The 22735-nt window shown below is 36.3% G+C and overlaps 1 protein-coding gene across 2 annotated transcripts in view; it reads left to right on the top strand.

The window, feature by feature from the left end:
* Nucleotides 1-22735, top strand: part of FAF1 (Fas associated factor 1) — a 148065-nt gene that overhangs the window by 61398 nt on the left and 63932 nt on the right. For both annotated transcript variants that reach the window (XM_058808121.1, XM_058808120.1), the window contains exon 8: nucleotides 18317-18403. In XM_058808121.1, coding sequence (XP_058664104.1) covers nucleotides 18317-18403 — 87 coding nt within the window. The remainder of the gene's footprint in view (nucleotides 1-18316; nucleotides 18404-22735) is intronic.

Raw genomic sequence — 22735 nt, 5'->3', positions numbered from 1 at the left:
TGACCTTGGGCTGGCAGAGAAAAGACCAGACTGCAGCTGAGAGCTCTGACCACAGGGCAGCCTGGGCCAGGACTAAGGCAAACAAAATGGAGAAGCTCTGATATTCACAAAAAGCAACAACAGAAGAGTGGAAGAGGACACTTTTTTTGGTAGTACAAAGCAATACAGTGAAACTTCTCACCCTGACACAGGAGGTAAACTGCCAAGCCAGGCAGGTCCACATTAATTTTTCAGGGATGGCTCTTCTGAGGCTAGTGGAAAATATGTAAATTCTCTAGATCATTCTTTGAGCTTTGGGGTGAGCTGAGAATTTCTTTTTTTTGGTGTGCTAAGAGCATTAGACTGAGATGAAACTCCTCCTTAAATCTTCCCACAGACCAAGTTGCAGCTCACAGCTGTGGCTGCATTAGCACAGAGGACAGTGCAGTAAGAGGTCTGCAGAGAAAACCTGTTTATAGGAAAGATCTCTGATAGTTATCTATTTTGGCATTTGAGCAGTGTCCATTTCTGGTCCTGTGGATTGACTGCTTCTTATTAATTGAAATCTCAAAATTGTGCATGTTCTCTTTCACTTTGCTCTTCATGCTAATTGTTTTGCCTGCTCAGACTGTTTTATCCTCCAAGCTGAAGTGTGCAGTAAGTTGGGCAGGTGGGAGGTTTAAGATTAGGAGTGTGTTTGAAGTGAAACACCAATGCAGTTCCATTTTATAAGGGCTGGATCTACATCAGTCCCTTGGTGCAAATCAATATTTTCAAATCCTGCAGTGTTGGGAAGCCTCCATTGTAGCAGAAACAGTGTATTTAAAAAATAATTTTGTAGACAGAGGTGGTGGAATTCTTCTTGAATAAATGAAAGATTGAGTGGAAAGTGCATAAATGAAAGATTGGATGTTTTCAACTCACTGCAGAGTAGGCATGCAAAGAGTCCCCATGAGCAGTAAGACAAGCTTTTTAAATACCCAAAAAAGAAACAGTTTTCCCCTTAGAGAACTGCATTAGCATTGTATTTTGTTAATTTTCTTTCTTAAGATCAGTTTGAAGTGAGGAACAATAAAACTTGGAGATTAAATGTTTGTTCTGCAGCCTAAGTGTTTGAAGTAGAGGATAATTTTAGCATATCTGAAATAAGCATCTGTTGTCTCACGACATTGGTATCAGATGAGAACTGAAAACCAATTTCAGTTCTCATTTTGTGTCTTTTGCCTTGTGTCAGTTTTTAGGTCAGATCTAGGATCACTCAGATATAACTTACAAAATCTGACGGTCACCCAACTGAATGTTTAACTCTGTAGATCCTTTTGCTTGTTTAGTAAAGTGTCTTTTTCTCTTCTTTTTTTCATCTTCTTTTTCAGGTTTTTTTCCTTCTTTTTCTTTAATTTTTTGGTTGCTCACATACATGTTTTCTTTTGTACTGCTTTCTCATTTCTGCCTTTCATCCTCTGTTTTATTGAATGTTGTAGGTTTTAATGAAAATCGCTTTTACTAATTTCTTAATTTCTACTTGTTTTAATAAAATATCATTATCTGGCCTAACTTTTCTAAATACTATTTTGTCCTTACAATGCAATACAGAATGCAGAAAAAAAAATACTGTAAGTCAGAAACTTTTAAAGTATTGTTCTTTTTATGCTTTTTTTTCAGAATGTTTGTGTATTGAATTATACTTGAAAGCTGTGCTTGTGTGTCAGTATAGTGCACATTAATATTTCAGAGACTGAATTTTCACTAATTATTATGTGACTATGTAGTGGAAATTCTTTCTATCAACTAAATTTTTATTGCAGGTGTTAATTGTCATAGTTAAAAATACTACACATTCTTAGGATTTAGACAGGAATTATTTTTACATTTTTGATGTCATTTTGTTGGTATAAATTTTATACATGGAATTTGCATAACTAGGAGTATCCTTGTGGTTCAGAGGAGAAGCTGTTAGTATGGATCTGTTTTATTAATTTATTCTCAAGGAAAAACCGGAGAGAGTAGCATAATATGTAAATGAGCAGCTTGTGGTGCTATAACTTGTCAAACAACCATTGATGCAGTATAGCTGAGCAAACTGTTTCAGTGTGTGCATATACAGTAGGTATTTCTCTCCAAATTAATATTTGCATTTGAAATATGAGTGTAGTGCAAATACATGAGAAGTATATAACAATTAATAAACTTTTGTGCTTAGTGTTTACACATTATGTGCTCTGTATTTTAATTCTGAGTGTTATCTGTTTCTTAAGTAATTTTGAATTAGTCTTCCAAATATATTGATTTAAAGCGATTTATTACTTAATTGTTAAGGTTTGATAGGCATTTATGTCCTTGAATCTGGTTGGGTTTGGTGAGTAGTTAGTTGGCCTTTCTTGAGGTTGCCATTTTGATTCCACAGTCTTTATTGATTTCATGTAACAAATTGTTATCTTTATTATATTAGTGAGTAAATAAAAAAAGCTGGCTTGTTCTTCAAGGTTTTAGTGTCCCCTCAGGGATTTCTTTCCATGACTTTCTTCTTCAACCAAAAGGACTTTGGATCCATCCTTTGACTTTGGGTGGTTCCACAGATTAAAAAAAAAAGCTTCTCAGGTTTTTTAAAAGCTCCTTCTTAATTCCTTGCATACTTTTGTTCTCCCATTTGTGAATCATTGCCAGCTTACTGTAATGCAATTGGAATAGGATGAAAAAAAGTCTATTTTGCACTTTCTTCTATGACTGCTTGGCAATTTAAATATAGTATTAGGAATTGCTGAAAGTAATACCTTGATACATTAGAAATAACTAGAAAGTTTACTATTCATATAATAAATAGAAACATGCTCACACTATTAATTTCTCTACCCATGCTATCCATGTTCTTCCACTGCTAAAATTATGACTTGTTGGGGTTTTCTTTTAGTTATTTTTCCAGTGTAGTGATAAATGTCACTGTTCTGGAAAAGATGTAAGAGTACTGTATCATGAGGTTCATGGTATTTTGGAGGAGTTCAGTGTTGCAAGAGTGGTTCTGTGCTCTCAGGGAGTGGAGTGAGGGATTTGGAGCAGTGTTGATGCAAAAGAAATGTAACTTTATTCTCAAAATGTACCATTTTGGTCATTTTATAACAAATGAAGCATCATCATTCTAAGGCCAATCCTGCCTCAGAAATAGGAGGTAGCTCTCTCAAACTGTTGTTCTCATGTCCTGCCCTCCTCTAGAGGTGTTCCCAGAGCTTGAGGGTGGGAGAGGGAGGAGGAGAGCATGAGCTGTTCTCAGCAGCCCTTTGCTCTCAGGCTTCTGTTTTGGATCCTAGCTGGGAGTCAATGTCATTTGACAGCTGCTTTTCCCTCCCTGCCACCCTGCTCCCCTCTTCCCCCCTCGTGCTGCTTTGAAGGCAGCCCCTGGGGTCAGTGCCAGCCTGGCTTGTGCAGAGCTGAGCCACTGCTGACAGGGAGCCTGGGAAGCACTGCAGAAGCAGGAGCCAGGCAGACCTGTCAATGGCTTTTTTTTTTTTTTTCCCCTCCCTGAGTGTTAATTGTGGTCACAAGAGTTAAGTGTTGCTGTAAAATTAACATCTTGGTATTATGTATTTATTTTCCACCATGGAGCTTCAATGTCAAGTTTACCCAGCAGACAAGTCAAAACAAGATCATTTTTTTTTCCTAACTGCTGCTGTGGCAAGTCTCAGCCTGGGATCTCAGAAAATCACTGTGTTCCTTCTAGTTAGCAGCTAATAGGAAACAATAAAGATTTAAGGTTCAGAATTTAATTGGCACTGATGCTGATGCAGGAAGAACAAACTGCACATGATTTATTCTTCTGAAGCCTTATGGATTCTTTTTTGTAAGGAAAGCTCTGATGAAAGTAAAAAGAGGCATTTAATTTGCAAGTATTTCTACACAGTTTTTATTCTGAAATGTGCATTTCTATCCTTCTCTATCCCTGCTTGGTAAAAATGCCTTAAGATCTTCTAAATCAGAGGCAGATACTGAAAAACAAAAGAGTAAGGTTGTAATTTCTACTGCTCATCTTTTTCATTTGGATGGCATTGCAGCTTTCTTACAGGGTAATTTTACATCTTTCCCAAGGCTAATGCCTCTCATGCAATTGTGAGCATTTTAAAGATAATGTGACATTAACATATCCTCAAAATCTCCATCCCAGATTCTCGTCTTTTAATGACCTATTTCCAAGGATCAGATCTGGAATGTCAGTCTCAAAGAGATGGTGATAAAACCAGAAGTTTCCCGTTTTTCTGACATTACCTGTATACCAAAATCTAGAAACAGGATCTTTTTTCCATCACTTACAAAACTGAACTTTTGAATTTCAGTGAGTAACTGAGCGTTTTTCTTCAGGCATAGGTTGACTCCATGCTTGCAGAGTCTACAGCAAGGTCAGAGTTATGTGGCAGAACTAACTGCAGATGTCTTTGAATGACTTCCTGCTTCACAGCTTCCTTGCAAATCATGGTAGAGTCCTTGGTTTATCATCACTGCCAAAACCACCATAGCTGAGCTTCCATTTAATAGCTGATCTCTCAGTCCATACTTTCAAGCAGCTTTGAAAATTTTGGAAAGGGGTGACTTAATTCCCTTCCAGTCTCAGCTCTCAATTTTCTCTATAGCTTTGGTGACAGATTCCAGCCATTTCTCCTGTTCTGGAATTACAATTTAAAATGCCTGTCAGTGTGACACCATGACCAGCAGCTCTTTAGCTTCTTGTTGGCTTTTGCCATCCCTGCCATGTGTTTTCCTCCTGCTTGTTAGGAATTTGTTTTCATGACACATCTGCAGGCAAACCTTTTCTGGGACTTCTCATCCATTGGGCTTTAGTGATGGCCTATTATTTCAAGGGAAGAGGATTTTACAGAAACTGTTTGAAATATCCAAAGTCAGTACAAGATGATGATACTTATGTTTAAAGCAGAGTGTCCAAAAGCCTTTATTTTTGCACTCAAGTGGAGAGTTTTAATGTTACTGAGCTGGTTTTGCTGCTGGAGGAGGTCACTCTGTGCCAGATTCCTGTCTGTGTACATTGTAACTCAACTTTTTTGGTTCTTATTGAGTCAGGACTGCTGTTCTTGCACATGTTACTTAAAAACACAAGTCTGCAACATAAATTCACCAAATTTATTGTCATGAGTCTTGCCTTCCATGACTGGATACATCCATAGATTTCTGACCCTTTTCTGATGGTTGGTAAGTGCCAGCTCACTGGCAGGATCACAAGCTCTTTATTAAAAATTTTTCAGCTGCTATTGGTAATTGATAATTGATATTGGTATTTGTGCTTAAGCCTCACACACCACAGTGTCATGGTGGTGATCACACTTTAATAAGTGATCAGACTCCTGACTTCTCTCTTTCTTTGGCCTGTCAGGAAAGGCCAATTCCCTTCTTAAGCATCTGTGTGAGTGCTCAAGGCTTGTGGGTCCCATTGATTTGGAAAATTTCTAAGGAGCAGGCTGGGAGGATATCTTCAAAACTGTCCAAGTTGTGGTTACTTAAGGCTGATCTATTTCCACATACAACAAAAAAAAGTGCTAATAAATCTATTCTAGTCCTTACGTCTCTTTAGCCTGCCTGTTATATAGATTGATCTGTTGGATGTGCCTCTTATTCTAATTATTCTAATGTAGATTGTGAGAGAAGTGATTATGATTTCACTGTCCTTTTTGAAACTGTTTAGGTCCAGGGCATATTCTCTGTACAGGTGAGTAACCAGTGAAATTCCAGTCCTTTCTTCAAGTTTCCAGCTTGTTATTGCTGAATTTAACAGATTTTTCTTCCCCATCTCAAATCCATGGTTGCATTGGTGAATGTGGATGATTCCAGGGCTAGAGGATGCTTGCTTGGCTCCAGCAGGAGATGTTCATCCTAAAAGAGAGAAGTAGTCCTGGAAACTCCACAGGATACAGCTGAATGACCTGCTCTTTGGTAGAAGTCTAGATCCTTGTCTGTTGTGGAAACTTATTTCCAAGGTATATTGGATTGTTGTCTGGATATTAGTGCAGAGCTCTCAGATATCACTTAGTTACCCAATAAATCTGTCATCTCACCCTGTTAGCCATTAGTAGAAACAAGGACATTTGCTGCTTCAAGCAGCACGTCCCTGGTGCTGATAAATAACTGTTCTTCCTGGTCTGCTTCCTTTGTCATTGTTGCAGTGAGACAAAAAGATATCTGGGACTATGTGAAAGATAAAGACTCGGTGTAACTCTCTTGTTGCTATAACAGAATAATAAAAAGACTGTGTGGGAGCAATTCATTACTCTTTTCCTTTCAAGCACTTAAAAGAAAAACAGAGCTGAAAATATTTCTTTGGGAGATACTGAAATACCTCATTAGTTCTTTCTTTTTATTGGCTATTGAGGTGACAATTCTGTAACAGGAATGAACGTGAGGATGAATTTTGCTTTGATTTATGGGAATGTGTTAATTTGAGCTGAATAGATCTTTTCAGATCTTAATATTTGTTGTCTGTGAATCTTGTTTTGTAATACATAGTTTCTAGTTTTATTTTAGATAAAGGAATTCTAATGAAGACTATGTTAATTCTTTGCAGTACTGGGGATGTTTTGGGGAAAATGAGTTGCTGAGATTCACAAATCTGTAATTTAACATTTTTTGTCATTAAATGGAATAGTGTTTAAGTGTTTACTGCTTATTTAATAGATATAGAATTGCATGTCAAGGTAAGACAGAAAAGTGTCTTAAAAGTGGAGAAAAGAATACATATGTTTAATTAATTAAGTTAACCTTTATTCAAGTCTTTCCATTTCAGTGAGATGACAAGTTTGCACAATAGAATAGTGAAAATGGTCAGAATAGCTTTATATTAGCCCATTTTCTGAGAAGAACATTAAGTTTTCTGTTGTTCTGCAGCAAATGAATGGTGAGCTTTGTGACTGGAATTTGCAGAAGAGGTAGCTCCTGTAGTGTTTTGGTCAAACACTAATGAAATTGCATTTAGTTGTATATTCAAGAAATAGTGACTCTTCCATCATTTTTTGGAAGAGCTTTGTGTGTTTCTGGGTCACTCAGAGCAGACTGTTCATGAGGGTGGCTGCTGTTGAAGATACAGCAAATAAACTCATTGCATTGAGAGAGACTCAGCTGTGCACTCCTTTTAGAGAAACAAGATAATGTAGTTTTCTTCTAATATTTTGGAATTCTAAAGGAAAATGTGATTTCAATATTGTGCACTTCAATATTGTCAACTACTTATATTTTTGATTTAGGCAGTCCAGGTCTGGAAGCCAGTCCAGCTCAGGAAAAATGCCTGAACCAGAAGTTTCAGGACTGGGGCCTCAGCAGCATTTCTTTTCTTTATGAAAGTCTTGCTGTTTGTAAAGTAAAGTTCCTCTCTTGATAGGCTTCCAGATAATTTTTGTCTTCAAATTGACCATAGATTTCAGAGTTACTGTTTATTTTCACTCTCCAGTAACACTTTCCCTTCATCTTCCCATGTCTGCACCTGTGTAGAACTTAGACTTCAGGTTTTCTAGTGTTGCTCTTGGCTTGGTGTGTTTATTTTAACTGCTCCTAATATTTTACTGTTATCTGATAACCTGACAATTTGAATCTTACTAATTTGCTTTTCCCATCAACTTTTTGTATTCTACAAGTACATATGACTCATATGCAATTGTTCAAGTACTGACTTGTTTGGGGAAAAGACTTAAAGGAAAGAAAGAAGAGCCAGAGAGAAAGCAGATTGGGCTATTTGGCCAGGCTGCAGCTGCTTTTTTCAACTTAATTCTATTTTCTGAGGAAATGTGGTTAAATATTTTTAAATACTCTAGAAGTAGAATTACTCAGGACACCAAAACAAATTTGTATGGTTTCTTTTGGTAGATATAAAAATCTATATTTGCATTGTACCTTTGCCTGACTCATTTTGTCAACTCAATGGAATTTCATCTCTGATTCACTCACAGTCTTAGTGTCTTTAATTTTTTAAAATAGTGGTCTAGATCAATGCTCACCTTTTTGTGGTAGAGGAAGGCAGGGCTACAGTTGGCAAATACTATAGATGGCAACAATAAAGATTCTTATCCCTCATTCAGGAAACTTATGGTATGTTTTCACCTGTACTGCCATTACTGTTATACTGAAACCTGTCAGTTAAAAGAGAGAGGTAGGAGTTTTAATATTTTTGTATATTTTTAGTTCCTATGTTAAGAACAAAAGCAAGTCTAATATCTGGTATTTGGTCATCCTCTTGCTTTACTTTTTAAAAAATTTATTAGAAACCTGGTTCATATTGACTTTGGATACAAATAGACATCTAGCTTTTCTACAATGTAACAATAAATTTTGAAAGCTTTAAAATTGTTTCCAATGCAATTATATTTGGGACACAAGTTCAGGGAAGCAGTGCTTTAAAATAATATACTTTATAACTTTTATTCTACATCATATAGAGGAAAATATATAATTTTAAACATGTTGAATATGTTCCACATGAAAGATTTTCCTCTATCTTATTAAGTAAAGGAGGGGAAGGAGGGGATTTTTTGGGTGGAAGATTCCATAGTTAAAGATGTAAACCAGCAATTTCTTGCTTCTATAGCACAACATAGTTCAGAGCTGAGATTAGAGAAACCCTGTAGAGTGGCTAATACTTGAGGGCATCCCCAACTAGAAAAGTATGTGAATTTAGGCATGGGAGGAAGGAAGGATCTGCTTTAAATTTAGTGTAGGGTCACTGAGTCTTAATGATAGATTAAACAAGGGAGGTGGAATAATGAATAGGGGTATGCAATGTGTAGCACTAATACCAGAAGTCCATGGTTTTCACTGGTTATTTAATGTCTTTTCCCATATGTTTCTGAATAGAGCAGGTTATGGCAGGGATGAGCTAAGGAATAGCTTTGTTCGTGAATTGCTAAATAGACTGAATTCTCTTTTTAAAAATGTACATGTATATAGGAGAGCTGCTTGTTAATACTATAATCTGCACCTTACATGCATATACCTTAAATGTAGCAGTATTTGTAACTGTATTTGTAATTGATGTGTGTATGTTAATATTCCTAAAACCCACTGTGAAGGTTTGTCTGCAATTCTTTTCCACTGTTTAAAGCAGAAATCAATTTCAATTTACCTCTGAATATTGTCAGTATAAAAACCCCTAAAGAAGTTTTGATTTGGTAGACACAATGATGAAATGGAGGAAGTACCCAGAAATGTTTTAGTTAGTAGAAATTTGACTGACAGCTCAATGAACATTGTTTTATAGTTTAACTTGAATTCAGAATAACAGGAATAGAATACCTATTCAAATACAACCACATCAAAGAATTTACTAAATTCATAGTAACAGTGACTGAGAGAAGATGTCACAGTTTACTTTGGAGCTGACTTCCTACAGAGCTTTCACTGTCAAATACCTGATACCAACAACTGAAGTGAACCAAGGAAGTCAGCACTTGAGTTACTGATGGGTTTCTGGATGATCCTTCTTCTTTTTATGCTGGTAATACCAGAGAGTCTTCAGAGAAAATGCACCTTACACTGAATTTTTGCTTTGGGAAATTAATGTAATGCACGAGACATTTTATATCTCTGGCTCATCTTCCTTTCTAGATGCACCTTGTGTGCTGGCCCTAGGAATAAAAGGGCTGCAGGGTGAGTCTGCCCATCTCTCCTTACTGAGCAGCAGGTTTGCTGTGACCTTTAAGTGTAAAAGTGGAGGGAAGAGAGAAATAAAACACTGAAGCTAGAGGTATTGGAAAATTTCTGTATGTGAAAGTGCTTCCCAACTCTCTGCATGACTGTGGTACTTTGCTTCTCAAAGTTGATAGATTGAACTATTTTTCATATAATGTAAATTTGTTGACACTTTATAATTATTGACCATTTACAAAAATTTGGAATAGATTTTATGTTGTCTCTAGGAACAAGAAAATATGGCCTCTCCCAAAGGTTTGTTTTATTGATTGTCTAGAGAACAAGTAAAAACAGATAAGAAAATACTGATTTTGTGATGTTCTCTTTCTTACACCAAAATGGGTAGGCTTATCACTTAAAATAAGTATTGCTCTGAAGCAAATGTGCTTTATGCATTTTTTAAGACTGAAACTGAATCAGTTGCTATTTTGAAATGTAGTTGAGTAGAAGTGGAAGGTAATGTTAATCAGTGAAATGTGTTCAGGAGTGTATCTCTTGGAGTCATAGTCTGAGATTTGGGGGAGGTGATAGGATTCCTTCTCTCATTGAACCAAAGTTAAAAGAAACTTGTCAATGGGAGTTTTTTGGGTGGGATTTTGTTTTTTCCTTCTTTCCCGCTATATGTATCTAAATGGTGCAAATCTACTTTGATTAAACAGTAACTTCCATTCTTCTCCTTACTCCTACTACCATTCATTGGTTTGAGTTTTGCAACCCCTGAATATTCCCAAGTAGGGAAGTGATCAAGGACCAATTTATGATCTTATTACACTTGGGGTACTTTTAAAATGAAGATGAGAATGTTGGATTAGAAATATATCTGCCTAAATATTTCTTTTGTTCTGAACATGGCAGCTGTGAAAAGGTAACAGATCTTGCCACTGCAAGAGCCACATTGACTCCCTCTTTTAATTCCAGTTATGATTCAGACCCTAGAAATCTTTAATGCCCTTTTCAGTGGGAGTCTGACTATATTAATGAGAGCCACTGTGCTGTAACTGAATATATGCACAAGTGATATGGACAGGGTGGGACCAGACCCCACCAAGCATGGAGATTTGTCTTACTTCCCACCTTTAGTTCATATTTTACCATTACCCAGTGGAGGCAGTATCTTCTGGTAAGTCTGAGAGATGTCAGGATGGACAGAATGTGTATTTAATAGTTGCAATTGTGTTTTCATACCAATTTTTAATAACTTGGATCAAAGTTAAGGCTCTTGGCACATACTTTACTTCATCATCAGGAAGGTGTTTGGCAGTCTCTGGACATTTCAGGACATGAAGTCAACTGAAATTGGGACTTTGGGGGTAAAAATATTGCAAACTGTATTTACCCTTCATATTGCAACTGAATGTTTTGCCTATTGATGGTGATGTGGTAATGGATGCCTGAGGAGTTGCCTGTTGTCTTTCATCATGTGCATAGAGGTCAGGTACAAGTTGGGTCATTTAGGAAGCTAATAAGTGATGTTTTCTCAAATGACCATTCCTTCTGAATGGAAGAACAAGCTAGGACTTCAAAATGTGTCTTTTCTGTGTCAGTGCATGTCAAACAATCAAACAAGCAAACAAACTTCAGGTATTATCAGTAGTTTTATTTTGTTAGTAGAAGTGTTTAAGGAGTTTTCAAATAAATTTGTAAAATTGTTTTGGCAGTAAGTCTTTGTTGTTTGATCTCTTTTAACCCTAATCACATTTTCCTTTCAATCTCTAATGTCACAGCTAGCTCACACTCTTAATTCTTTCATACCCCATTTCAAACTCATGCTTGTGTGCAGCTAAAATGATTTTTGAAAAATACTCATGTCTCTTGCCCCAATTTCTTAAGAATGTGTTTTCCCTTCTCCTTCTATAGGAATTTGTTTCTTCTTTTAACCTTCTATTAAAAAAATCAAAGGGTCATGCAGTTTAAAGTTCAGAGGGGATTATCACAATTAGGTCTCCTAGGCACTACAAGCAATGAATAATAATAATTATGTGAGCTGAACCTTTGCACAGTGCAGGCCATATAGCAGCACCCTGGAACTTCAGCATCAAGTTCAGGAGATTTCACCTTGCATTTAGCAGTAATGCTGCCCTAGAAGGATGGCTGATTTTAGGGATTTAAAGATGGAGATCAGCAAAGGGGTTTCTTTGTTTTACAGAATTAAAACATGCATGTGTGCTGTCAGAAAACTGAGGCATTGAAAATAAACCCACATTTTAAAGACAGCCGGACAGCTGTATATAGAATTTTAATATTGTGCATAATATAACATTGTGAATGTACTTAACATTTGCCGCCTTAAAATCAGCTCATGAAAAGGCTGATCCAAAGCAGTGGCAAGATCTGGTAGCTGAAGAAAGCTCAGATTAATTCTCAAAATTGTCTGGACAGGAAGCTGAGGTTGGAGAAGTATCTTGCTAAGTATTTGAGGGAATCTCTCATGCTTGGGGCACCCATGTGTTCAGATTGTGTTGTGTGTATATATATAGATACACACACATATATATGTATTGCATGGAGCAATCAGAAGTTCACACATCAGAAGATTCAGTAAAGTTTAGCTGTGCCTTACTTTTATTTTCTGTTTCAAAATTTACAGGTTTTAACCAAAATTATACTAGTATTGCCTAATGAGCCATTTTATTGCGGATTGCAATGGTGAGATACTCACTTGGCACAGATCCATTGAAAAAGGTCAAATTACATTCAAGAAGGGTTGCTTTAAAAGAGGTTTAAAATATGAGCTCAAATTAATGAAATAGGGGATAATGAAGTATGAATAATGGTGAAATCTATGAAAATAATTTATTCACAATATTATTTCTGTTGCTGAAAGGAAACTGCCAAACACTTCTTTGCGAAAACTTATGAAGCGTAATGAAGCTTATTACACTTAATGAGTTTTTAAATAACCTGGTTATTCCCAAACTGTATGAACTTCTGATAACTCCTGGTTGACAAAAATTTCAGAAATTATCTGAAAGAGTGTTACAGCTCAGAAATACAGTTGCTCAGTGAGGCTGTGAAGTGAGTAGGTGGTGTCATGGAAGGTTTGTCACAGCTGTAGGACAAAAGGACAGAGCACAGCCAGCTAGCAAGGGAAAAACCAGTTTATTTTCTGAATTTAGGACATTTAAAGTCTGCCAGTAGTATTTCACAGAAGTTATTTGGAGTAGCTGTAGTAATGAAGAATTGATATAAATGAAGTAGAATTAAAAGGGTTTTTTTGGATTTAGTTTGATGACACATTATGATGGATGTGAATCTGGGGGAGTGAGGCTGTAAGTGTTTGGCTGGGGAGTAGAGAATCCACATCCCTTTCTGGAAGTGGTGCTAGTGCCTCATATTTAGCGCCTTGTTTTCCTAAATGAGATGTTTTTACTAAACTGCTTTGCTGAATCATGTTAAGGTTACTGCCTGCTTACAGATTCTTTCTCCTGAAAGTTTTCCTCCCTCTCCCATTTTAAAATAATAGCCAAGAAATACATTAACTTTGCATTTACTTACCTTGAGCTGTCAAAGTAGTTACCAGTGTCTCCTTGTCTCATCTCTCAAACTGAATGAAGTATTTACATTAAAATATTAATTTAATCTCTAGGTACGTGAAGGTCTTACTCCACATTTTCAACCATGACAGGCAAAATTCATGCACTTCAAACTCTTCTAAATTGCAATTGGAAACGTCAGAAAATACATTTGCTCCCTGATTAATATTATATAATATTCTTTTTTTGAACTCTTATCAGCAAAATGTCACCAAAAATATACACATTATTTTCCAGATCTGGGTTAATTGGAACAATTTCACCAAGCTTTTTAACGAAGACACTGGCCCAGTATTTATGGAGTGCTACAGTAAAATGCAACCCATTTTTGACATAGTTTAAACTGTGTTTATTTGGGTTCAAACACTGTTCCACACACTTTAAAACTGGATGCATTAGTAGCATTTATGTTGAATTCTGCTTTGTATGTGCCTGATCTACAATGGACATTCAGGTTCTCTTAGGGCCCTTTGGGAAGGCCTGAAATTGTGTTTTGCTTTTAATTTGAAAAGGAAACAGTCCTGAGAGGGAAGAGAACCTTACTTTCATGAGCTATGTATGTTTTGGTGCTTTTATTTGATTCTGTTTTACTTGACATAATAGAATAAGCAAGTAACATAATTTGGACATTGAATTAAAATCAATTATGTTAGAATAGAATGCATTTCTCTGCTGCATGAAACAAGAAATAAGGTTTTTAAGATTTAGCCTAATAAGTGGGGAAACTTAATAAATGCAGACTTGAATATTTTCATAGATATTAAAGGCAAAAATAGTAATTTAAAGGAAGAGATATGGAATAAAAAATTAATTAGAAAATGTATTTTAGTAAAACACACAGTGGAGTTCCTGTGCATTTTAGAAAGGTGCTGAATCATGGCTGACTTTTGGCTGATAGGCTTGGGCAGGTGAGGTTTTTTTTTGCATTCAGTATAGATTTTAAATATTTACATTGGAAGTATATTTTTTTTCCTTTAGATTATAACAGAGTGAATTGACTATGTGTAAATGTAAATAGCATAGTGAGCCTTCCTTAGAGACTTTCAGTGGTATAAAATCTGCAAGAAGCAGATGCTGTTATTTAAAAATAGCCCAATCCTGACATCTTAATTCATTAATTGGAAGCATTCTGTAATTTAAACTTCAGTCAGCTGCTAGAAGGAGATACAGGTTTTTAATTTGATGTCTTTGGAATGGCACTATTATTTCTAAAGTAAAACTTACACTAAAATGAAAATTTGATTATTTAAATAGCCTTTGGGTTTTTATGTTGTAGTACAGTTTATTGTATTATGTATTTGAAAGATAAGAACACAGGCAAAATTGTGAGTAGAGCTGACTTAGAACCTTTCCCTTAAATGAGTCTTGGGTAGAGTAACCTGAGAGTTCTGGTTTGGGTGTTAGTGGTGGCTCACACAGTGCAATGCTTTAGTGTATCTGAGTATATCCCACCTGTGGGGAGCTGGCTAAAAATCACTTTTAAAGTTAAGAAAATTTGTTTCTCCTTTGGCTTGTGATATCCTCTTCCTCATAAAAAGCAAATCCTTTTCCTCTGCTATGAGAATACTTTAAATATGGATTACTTGTTTTGGTTTGTCATTTTCCTTCGTAACTTCTCTAGTTTGTGTCTTATGTCCTCTGTTACTGTGGACCAAATCTATTGCAATAGATTGTGGCAGAGGTGCTGCTTCAGAAATTCTTTCTCTCTAGTTTTGCATCTCTATATTTTCAGTAATTCTTGTTAGTCCACAATTAACTGAAATCACTCTTTTATCTAACCAATTTTTGCTCATAGATGTTGATAACATCATTATCTTTTCAAATTCACCATAGTATCACCTTTGATGCTTCTCCATGCTTAGAAACTTGGTTGATTCTGCCCCTGCTTCCCATCTATTCCTGCCAGATTCCCAGTGCTCTTTTCTGTCTGTTGGAATTTTGCCTGGCAGAGATGTTAAAGGCTTTAATTTATAATCTTTAAGCCTATCACTTCAGCTAGATTTGCCTCCTTTCTTCCCATCTTTCTTCACCAGAATGCTTCTGCTTACTTTGGACTTCTTCCTGGCACTGCCTCATCCATATCATTGCTGTCCCCTAAAAATTTTGGTTGCTTGTCTTGACTTTTTCTCTGTTACAATGTCAAAGTCAAGATTTCTGCTGTACCATCAGTGCCCCGTGCAACCTTGGACTGTCTGCATCTGATCTCATTTCCCTGCGTCCCCCAACTCACATTCCACATTCCTCACAGTCCTCTGACTTTATTGCTGCTTTTGTCTGCCTTTCATGCACTCATTTTTGCACTGTCTTTCATGCTGCCTATGTGCCTGGAACAGTCTTTAGCATCTCAGCCAATTTACAGCTTTGCATAAATTATATTTAATAATAAGACTAACAAAAGTTCATTATGTACATTATTTCACTTAACTTTGTACCTGCATAAGCTGAAAACAGCCTGAGGGAAACTACTGTTAAACTTTGTAGTGATTTGTTGTGATTCAGAGATACAGATTCAGGCATGACAGTTCTTCAATGATTCGGCACAAATTTAATTTTTTAAAATCATTTAGTAAGTGTTAGGTCTTTGTTTTTTGAGAGTAGGTATCAGATTTTTCTAATTCAAAGATGAGAAAATAGCTACTTATTCCTGCTGAGTGCAATCACCAGAAGGTTGTCATCCCAGTACCTGGTACAGACTTTTTGCCCTGTGGTACATTTTGCTTCACTTTATCCTTACTAATATGAATGTGGCAGGACTCTGAATGTTGGATTAACTTAATATCTGCAAACAAAGTATATTTTTTGTGTTTGACCTTACTTTCAAAGCAACATGTTCATCTGTTTAAAGAAACCAGTGAAAGATAGGAAGGTAGCACTCTGCTTCTGTCTGGGAAGTTTTCTGAGTGTGTTGGCTGCTTTGAGATATGGGTTTTCTTAAAATGCTAGAAGTTGTTTAATATTTTAACTCCCTTTAAAACTAGTGAAAATGAGCTGAAGGTAAAACTTCACATGGTTTTCCAGCATCAATTGTAACTGCAAGGCAGGGCATTATGCAAAAATCATACATAATTTTCCAAGGAAGACTGCATCTAAAATATATGAGCTACTTTTTTATTTTCTTTTTTTTTTTTTTTTTTTTGTTTAAATGGTTGTATTGCTACTGTTTACAGCTGAGTAGTGAAACCAAATAGATGTGCCTTTAATTTGTTTTTAAATGATCTCATATTCTGGAGATGATAATCTGAAGGGTGGCTGCCATAGTAATGTGCCAGTCACCATGGCATCTGAACATTATGAAAAGACATTCTGGACTGCACAAAGACAATGCCACCAATTTGTATTTCAAACTGATGAAAAGTGCAGGACCAAAAAGTTTGCCAATAAATGTAGCTCAGTGGATGGCACTGCAATTTAGAGTTTGCTTTACACAATAAAGATTTCGGTCCTCCTCTCAATGCCAAGTGAATTTATAAGTAAAATCCTTAACGCAGACTTTGTCCCTTTACTGGGCTTTTTTCAGTTGTGTGAAGTGTGTGGCTGCAGATTTTTACTGGCCCAGTGAAGGAGCAGTTCACAGTTCTGCTTTATAGAAATCTTTAGAACTTATTCCTCCTCATGGAGTTTTTCACTTTAAACTGAAATTAGGTCAGTTAATGAAGAAAAGGGGTTTTCTATACTCGGTAAATATTCTAATCTCTTAAACATTTTACAGTCCATTTTCATAAATTAGGTCAGTTAATGAAGAAAAAGGGTTTGCAATGCTCAATTGGTAAATATTCTAATCTCTAAAACATTTTACAGCCTGCTTTCGTAACAGTGTTCTAATTGTCAAAGAAACCAAAACTCAAGTCATTATTTAAAAGGAAGCTTATTTTATCTTAAATAATTGATTGTGGCTTGTTGTTTGAAAGAGGACTACTTTGGCATGAATTCCAAATCCAGTTATGATCTTAGCTCAAGCAGTTTGTTTAATCAAACATTACTCTAATCAGTCTTACATGGTCCCTTACCCAGCCAGGCCTGCCTAGAACAACTGGTTTATTCTGCGACGAGTTGCTCAACAGATGTCATTCTGCCAGAATAATGCAGCAGAATACTTGTGCCTTGGCTAAAATTACTTCAACTTTGATCACTTTTGTCCAGCACATCAGTCTGGCATTGTGCTTTATACCAACATAACACTTTACCCCGAGCATGCCTTTCAAGCTTAGAATAGCAGAGGAATGTTATTGAATTCAGTGCAGTTACAGATGAGTTAATGAAAGAAGGGAAATACTGTTTTTTTCATAATGCCTTTCTGTTGTGCTTTGGAATTAAAAGAGAATTTGAGGAATGTGACTTCCGAGTTATTTATTTTTACTTCTGAAGGCTTTTTGAAAACAATATTATGTAGTCCTATTGATCTCATGTTTCTGTAAATAAGTTTCACTTGTTATTTAAAAACAGTGCACTTTAGAGTTTTATATTGTGAAAATAATACTATTTCTGGTGTGTAGCTGGAAAAGAAATATTTCACAGGGACAGTTTATCCTGGTTTTTAATGCAGGTAAATGAAACCAGGAAGAACTCTGTCCTTGTGTTCACTCAGGTCAGGATTGTTACATTTTGGGTTGTTGTGGGGTCAGTATGAAGCAACATTTCTTTACAAACACATCAAGGACGCTATGAGGAAGCACTAAAATGAAGTCCACTTGAGTTTTGCTAATAGATACTTCAGAATTCTGTGTCTTAAAGACTCCATGTTCTTATTTCAATTTTTTTAGTTAAAATATAGTTGTAAGTTTTTTTTTTTAATTGAAGCATAGGTCCCAGGTCAGTCTCCCTGCAAAAACTCCTGAACAAAACTAATATTAGCATAAAGGGTATCATGTGCACATGTAATTTACCAGTTTAAGGAAAAGCTTGAGAGATACCTTAATGATTTTAAAACACTGACCTGTGCAGAATATTTATATTCAGAAAGCTTTAAACTGATGGTATTGAAATTTTTATCTGCAAAGCCTATGTATTAAATCTATCCAGAAATGAGACAATGAAATTGCAATAACCAGAAAAAATAAAAAACTTGGTGCTGTGGTGAAAACAATGTCCTTGGCTGCCTATTTTGGAGCAAGTTCTGATCTATTTTTATTTTTTTCCAGGTGAAGAGGAATGTGTATGACCTGACCAGTATCCCTGTCCGTCACCAGCTGTGGGAGGGTTGGCCTTCTTCCGCCACAGATGACTCGGTGAGTTCCTTGGCTTCTCATCTCATTCCTGCCTAGAAAAGGCTGATTTTACATGGATTTTTGATTGGAATCACTCTGTAGCATTTACTGTCTCCTATGCATTACTGTAACATCACACACATTCAGAGTTTTGGTGTGCAAGATAAAAAATGCTCAAGGTTTGGGTGCCTGCAGCTCAGGGAAATGATTCCTGTGTCTCAGATTCAGTGCATGTTTCTTGTTTCATTTCAGCCATTCTAGACTGAAGCAAAGCTGCACAGCATTTTGGAAGTTGAAATCTATTGGGTGATTGAACTTCAGGCAAAATCCTGATTTTTATGTATGCCCTGAGTGCTCATCTAGAGATTTTTCACAGTACATTAGCTCACCCAGTTTGTGCTCAAGCTTCTGCCTGGCTTCAGAGCAGGAGTTGTTCCTGCTGAAATCAGTGAGGGGTCACCACCAGTGACAGAATCCACTGAGTCAGAATTGCCCACAAATTCATGAAATTCTGGGACTTACTTGCAGTATCCCATTAAATATTCATCTTGCTTCCTTGCATGGTCATCCTTACTGTGTGTTTTACAGCATGTCTTTCAGTTTTGCTCAGGTAATTTTCTTCTTCTAGTATGTTCCCAGTGCCAGGTAGTGAGGTCTGCCTTTCTTTAGGAAAAAACCCAACCAATCTACTAAAAAAATGCCTAAAAGGGTGAAATAGTTATGTAGTTATGTTGTATGTAGATTTTGTGACCTGAGAAAAATATAGAAAAATAAGTTTTTTATTGAACCTGATTATTCTACAAAGTGAAAATGAATTTGGAGTTTGCTTTCTTACATATTGCCATTATCTGCTGTGCATTACTTTCCTGTCCATTTCTGCTCTCTTCTTGTAAAGGGAGAATTGCTCTTTGAAAATGACTACTCCTTTTTTCGCTCTGGGAAAAGGATTTATACCAATTAAAAAAAAAAAAACAAACAAAAGGCAAAAGCTGTCTGAATTTTTACTGTACTTGTTAAAGGTATCTGTGGTGGTGTTTGCCGAAACAGTATTTAAGTTTGAGAAAGGTGGGTAAATCTCAGTCCATGTATTCCAGGGCATATCTGAGCTGATAGACATAAGGTCTGAAATAACAGAATGGTGTCATGTGGTAATTACAGGCTTTGAAATGTGGATCTATTTTAACATTTTATTAGTTTACATTAGCCCAAAAAAGAATTGGAAACTCAACACTTCTAATCTGTTTTCCCACAGCTGTTAGGTTTTCATGTAGTTTTCCCTTCCTTTTCTTCTGAATAGGATACCTCACATATGTAAAACTCATGAATCTCCTTTAAGTCTTTTTTACAAGTGACATTGTTGCAGGTGAATTTTCCCCCTTTTCATCTTTAATGAAATTGGTGAATGTTGAGTCATCTGCTCTGAAGCAGACGAGGCCTCAAAGCTCACTGCTCGAGTCTGGTGGCGCTGGAACTTGTCAGCTGTGTAAACAGATTGGAGCGTGTCGCCAACAAAAATACAATTAATTTCTGTCTAAAATTAGAGGCTGTAGCTTACTATTTATAAAGATTTAATGATAGCAATGACTATCTATGCTCCTGTGATCTGAACTTCTTTTCCCCCCAAATTAGAAATATTCGGTAATAATTACTTGAGTAATTAAGGATGATCTCTTGAGTTCAGTGACAAATTTTTAAGATCACTTTTTCCATCATGAGTTTTTAATTCGCTGTCTTGTAGGGTACCCCGTTGCAATTAAGGAGTTAAAGAAAGGCTTGATTAAAATACTTTTTCATTTGCATGTTATGCAGCATAAGAAATACTTTGTAATACCACAGGAGGTTTTTTCAGTGCAGTTCTCGTTAACCTTTGGCTTAGCAAACAGGACAACTAAATAGACTTGGCATAATTGGATTCCTGTATCATCTTGAGTCTCTTATGAACCTGCCAGACTACAGTCTTCTGACATTATCAGGAAATTTAGTGGAGTCAATAGTAATTTAAAACATTGTTGCTTCATCTCCCTTCAGAGTTAAGATACGTTCTCTACCTAATGGAATATGGGATACTGTATGAATTGTCAATAACTCTTTCAGATCTTTCTCACACTTTCACCAGGGAAATGGGTATCAAAACCTCCCCATGCAGGAGAATGTTTTTGTGCTGTGACAGTTTGATTGTGGGAAACAAGGCGTACACAGGCCGTGCAAATCTCATTTCACCGTTCAGCAAGGACAAGTTTTAGCTTTTATTGAGCCTGAATAACTTTAATGCCACAAATTATATCTGTTCTGCTCATTAAAGTTCAAGGTAAATGGATGAGTTTTAACTCGTTCTCTTTTTTTAAAATGCATTTATGTAAGTAAAACTTAAATATATTAAAAATGTTAACTTATCCATTTTTGCACATATAGCATCAAGTGATACACTGAAGCCTTGAAAATAATCCTAGAAAGAAAAAAGCCATAATTTTAATTTACTTTAAATACATTCATAATATGTTCTCATTTTTATTTTGGATTTTGTAACAATCTTAGCATTGCAGAGTTTGAAAGATGAGAGGATGCCAGAATAATTTAGTAAAATTTCTGAAATTTATTCCTTTTTATCTTTTTCTATTGGCCGAACTTCTAGACTTCTACTGGTAATTACCACTAGTGTCACGTGGAATGAGCAATTTTCAAATATGTGATCACTGTAAAAAAAAGATCTTAGATGGGCTGTAGGGGGTGTTTTAGTTACAGGTTTTACATGGAAGAATTGTGATTTTATTTATATGTATGGGTTACTTTTCGGGTGTTAGTTTTACATGTTAGCAGTAAAACTCTTTCTTCTCCATGAGGTCACTGGTTATTGATTTATTTCAGTAGAATGAGTTGTTGTCTGTGATGTTTCAGGGGTTTTTTGGTAGCATAGAACAACACGCAGTAGAGGAAGAAGGAGGGAGGTTGTTTACTTACTGCTTTTTTTTTTTTTTTGGTATTTAAGCTACAGGTTTTTTTCAATTGGTTCATTGTTTTAAGTCATTTCAGCACAGCAGTGAGAAATCTGCTTCATTTTAAGTAAGGACAGTGAGCTTGTCAAAATGGAACATATTTCTGCATCAAAAAGATGTAAAAGTTCTAGGGTAAGGTTTGAGGCGGGGAAAGGGGGAGAAGATGAAGAGTCTGATGTTGTAACTGTGCCCTGGCACACGGATCCCATCCAGGGCAGCTCAGCATCCCACCTCCCCCTGCTGCCGGGAGCGCTCTGTTCCCACAGTGCTGAGCCTGGTCAGACCTTCAATCCTCATTTCACATCAGGGAACTCCACTGCTCTGTGGTGTAGGTGAGCCACTGGACCCTCGTTGGGCAGCACTAGGTGCACACTGACAAGTTTCTCTGCTGTGGGGCTGAACATTTCAGACAGGACAAATGTGTTGCCACTGACACGTTGAGGGTCTGCATCGTCCCTTGGGAGCACAACCACCTTTATCCCTTGAACAGGACCACCTTCCCTTCTGTGGTGGCTGGAGCAGATGTGGTTGACATTCCTTAGCTGAATTTAATAGAGAATTCTGGACTATAAAAAAAAATCTCAAATGCTTATGGATAGTGTAATTAGCATTGCTGTTCTATTTAGCTGTTTCATTGCTAAATACTAAGCAGGGCATCTGCACAAATAGAAATTAAGAATGCTGGTAAATAAGGTTCTCGTACAAAGTGAAACCATTTATGACACTTTTTGGCTGATCTCCAGGTTTTTGAAGAGGTTGAGTATTAAGCATCTGAGTAATTGGTATTTGGGAGTATATATTTCTTTCCCTTTCCAGGTCTTAACGGTTCTTAACAGAAAGTTCATTACCACATGCTGTCATTGTGATATGAAAACAAGTTGTGAGGTTTACATTTGCTGCCTGTTTAATTGTAATGGATGCCATGTCTGCATTTGCTGCATCATTTGGAGTCTTCCCTCTGGAACTGATTGAGTAAAGAATTAATAGTCCTGACAGAGCAAGTGCTACTAATCAGAAGTGTAAAATTTGCTATATTTGAATTAAACTACATACCTCATAAGAAAATATTCTGCTTTTTTTCCTTGTAAGAATATAATAATTATTTTCATTGTCTATAATGTTATTTACATTGTGTGTTACTTTCATTTTGTAATTCTCATCAGTCACTTGCAGTAGAGTAGTAGACTGGATTTGGCAGGATCCTTTATTTTAGCTACATACAAGAATACTTGAAGTCTGTTTCATTGTGTGGGTTCAGGAATATGATAAAGTTTCAGTTTAACATTTATACTATAATCTCAATTTAGTAATGAGAATTTTTAGACAGTCCTCTCAGTCTTGGAAGTTCAACTAAAAAAGG

The sequence above is a fragment of the Ammospiza caudacuta genome, chromosome 7 (assembly GCF_027887145.1).
Source record: "Ammospiza caudacuta isolate bAmmCau1 chromosome 7, bAmmCau1.pri, whole genome shotgun sequence".
In the NCBI taxonomy this organism is placed as follows: Eukaryota; Metazoa; Chordata; class Aves; order Passeriformes; family Passerellidae; genus Ammospiza; species Ammospiza caudacuta.
The sequence above is the reverse complement of the archived record's forward strand: the minus strand, read 5'-3'. Positions and strand labels throughout refer to the sequence as shown.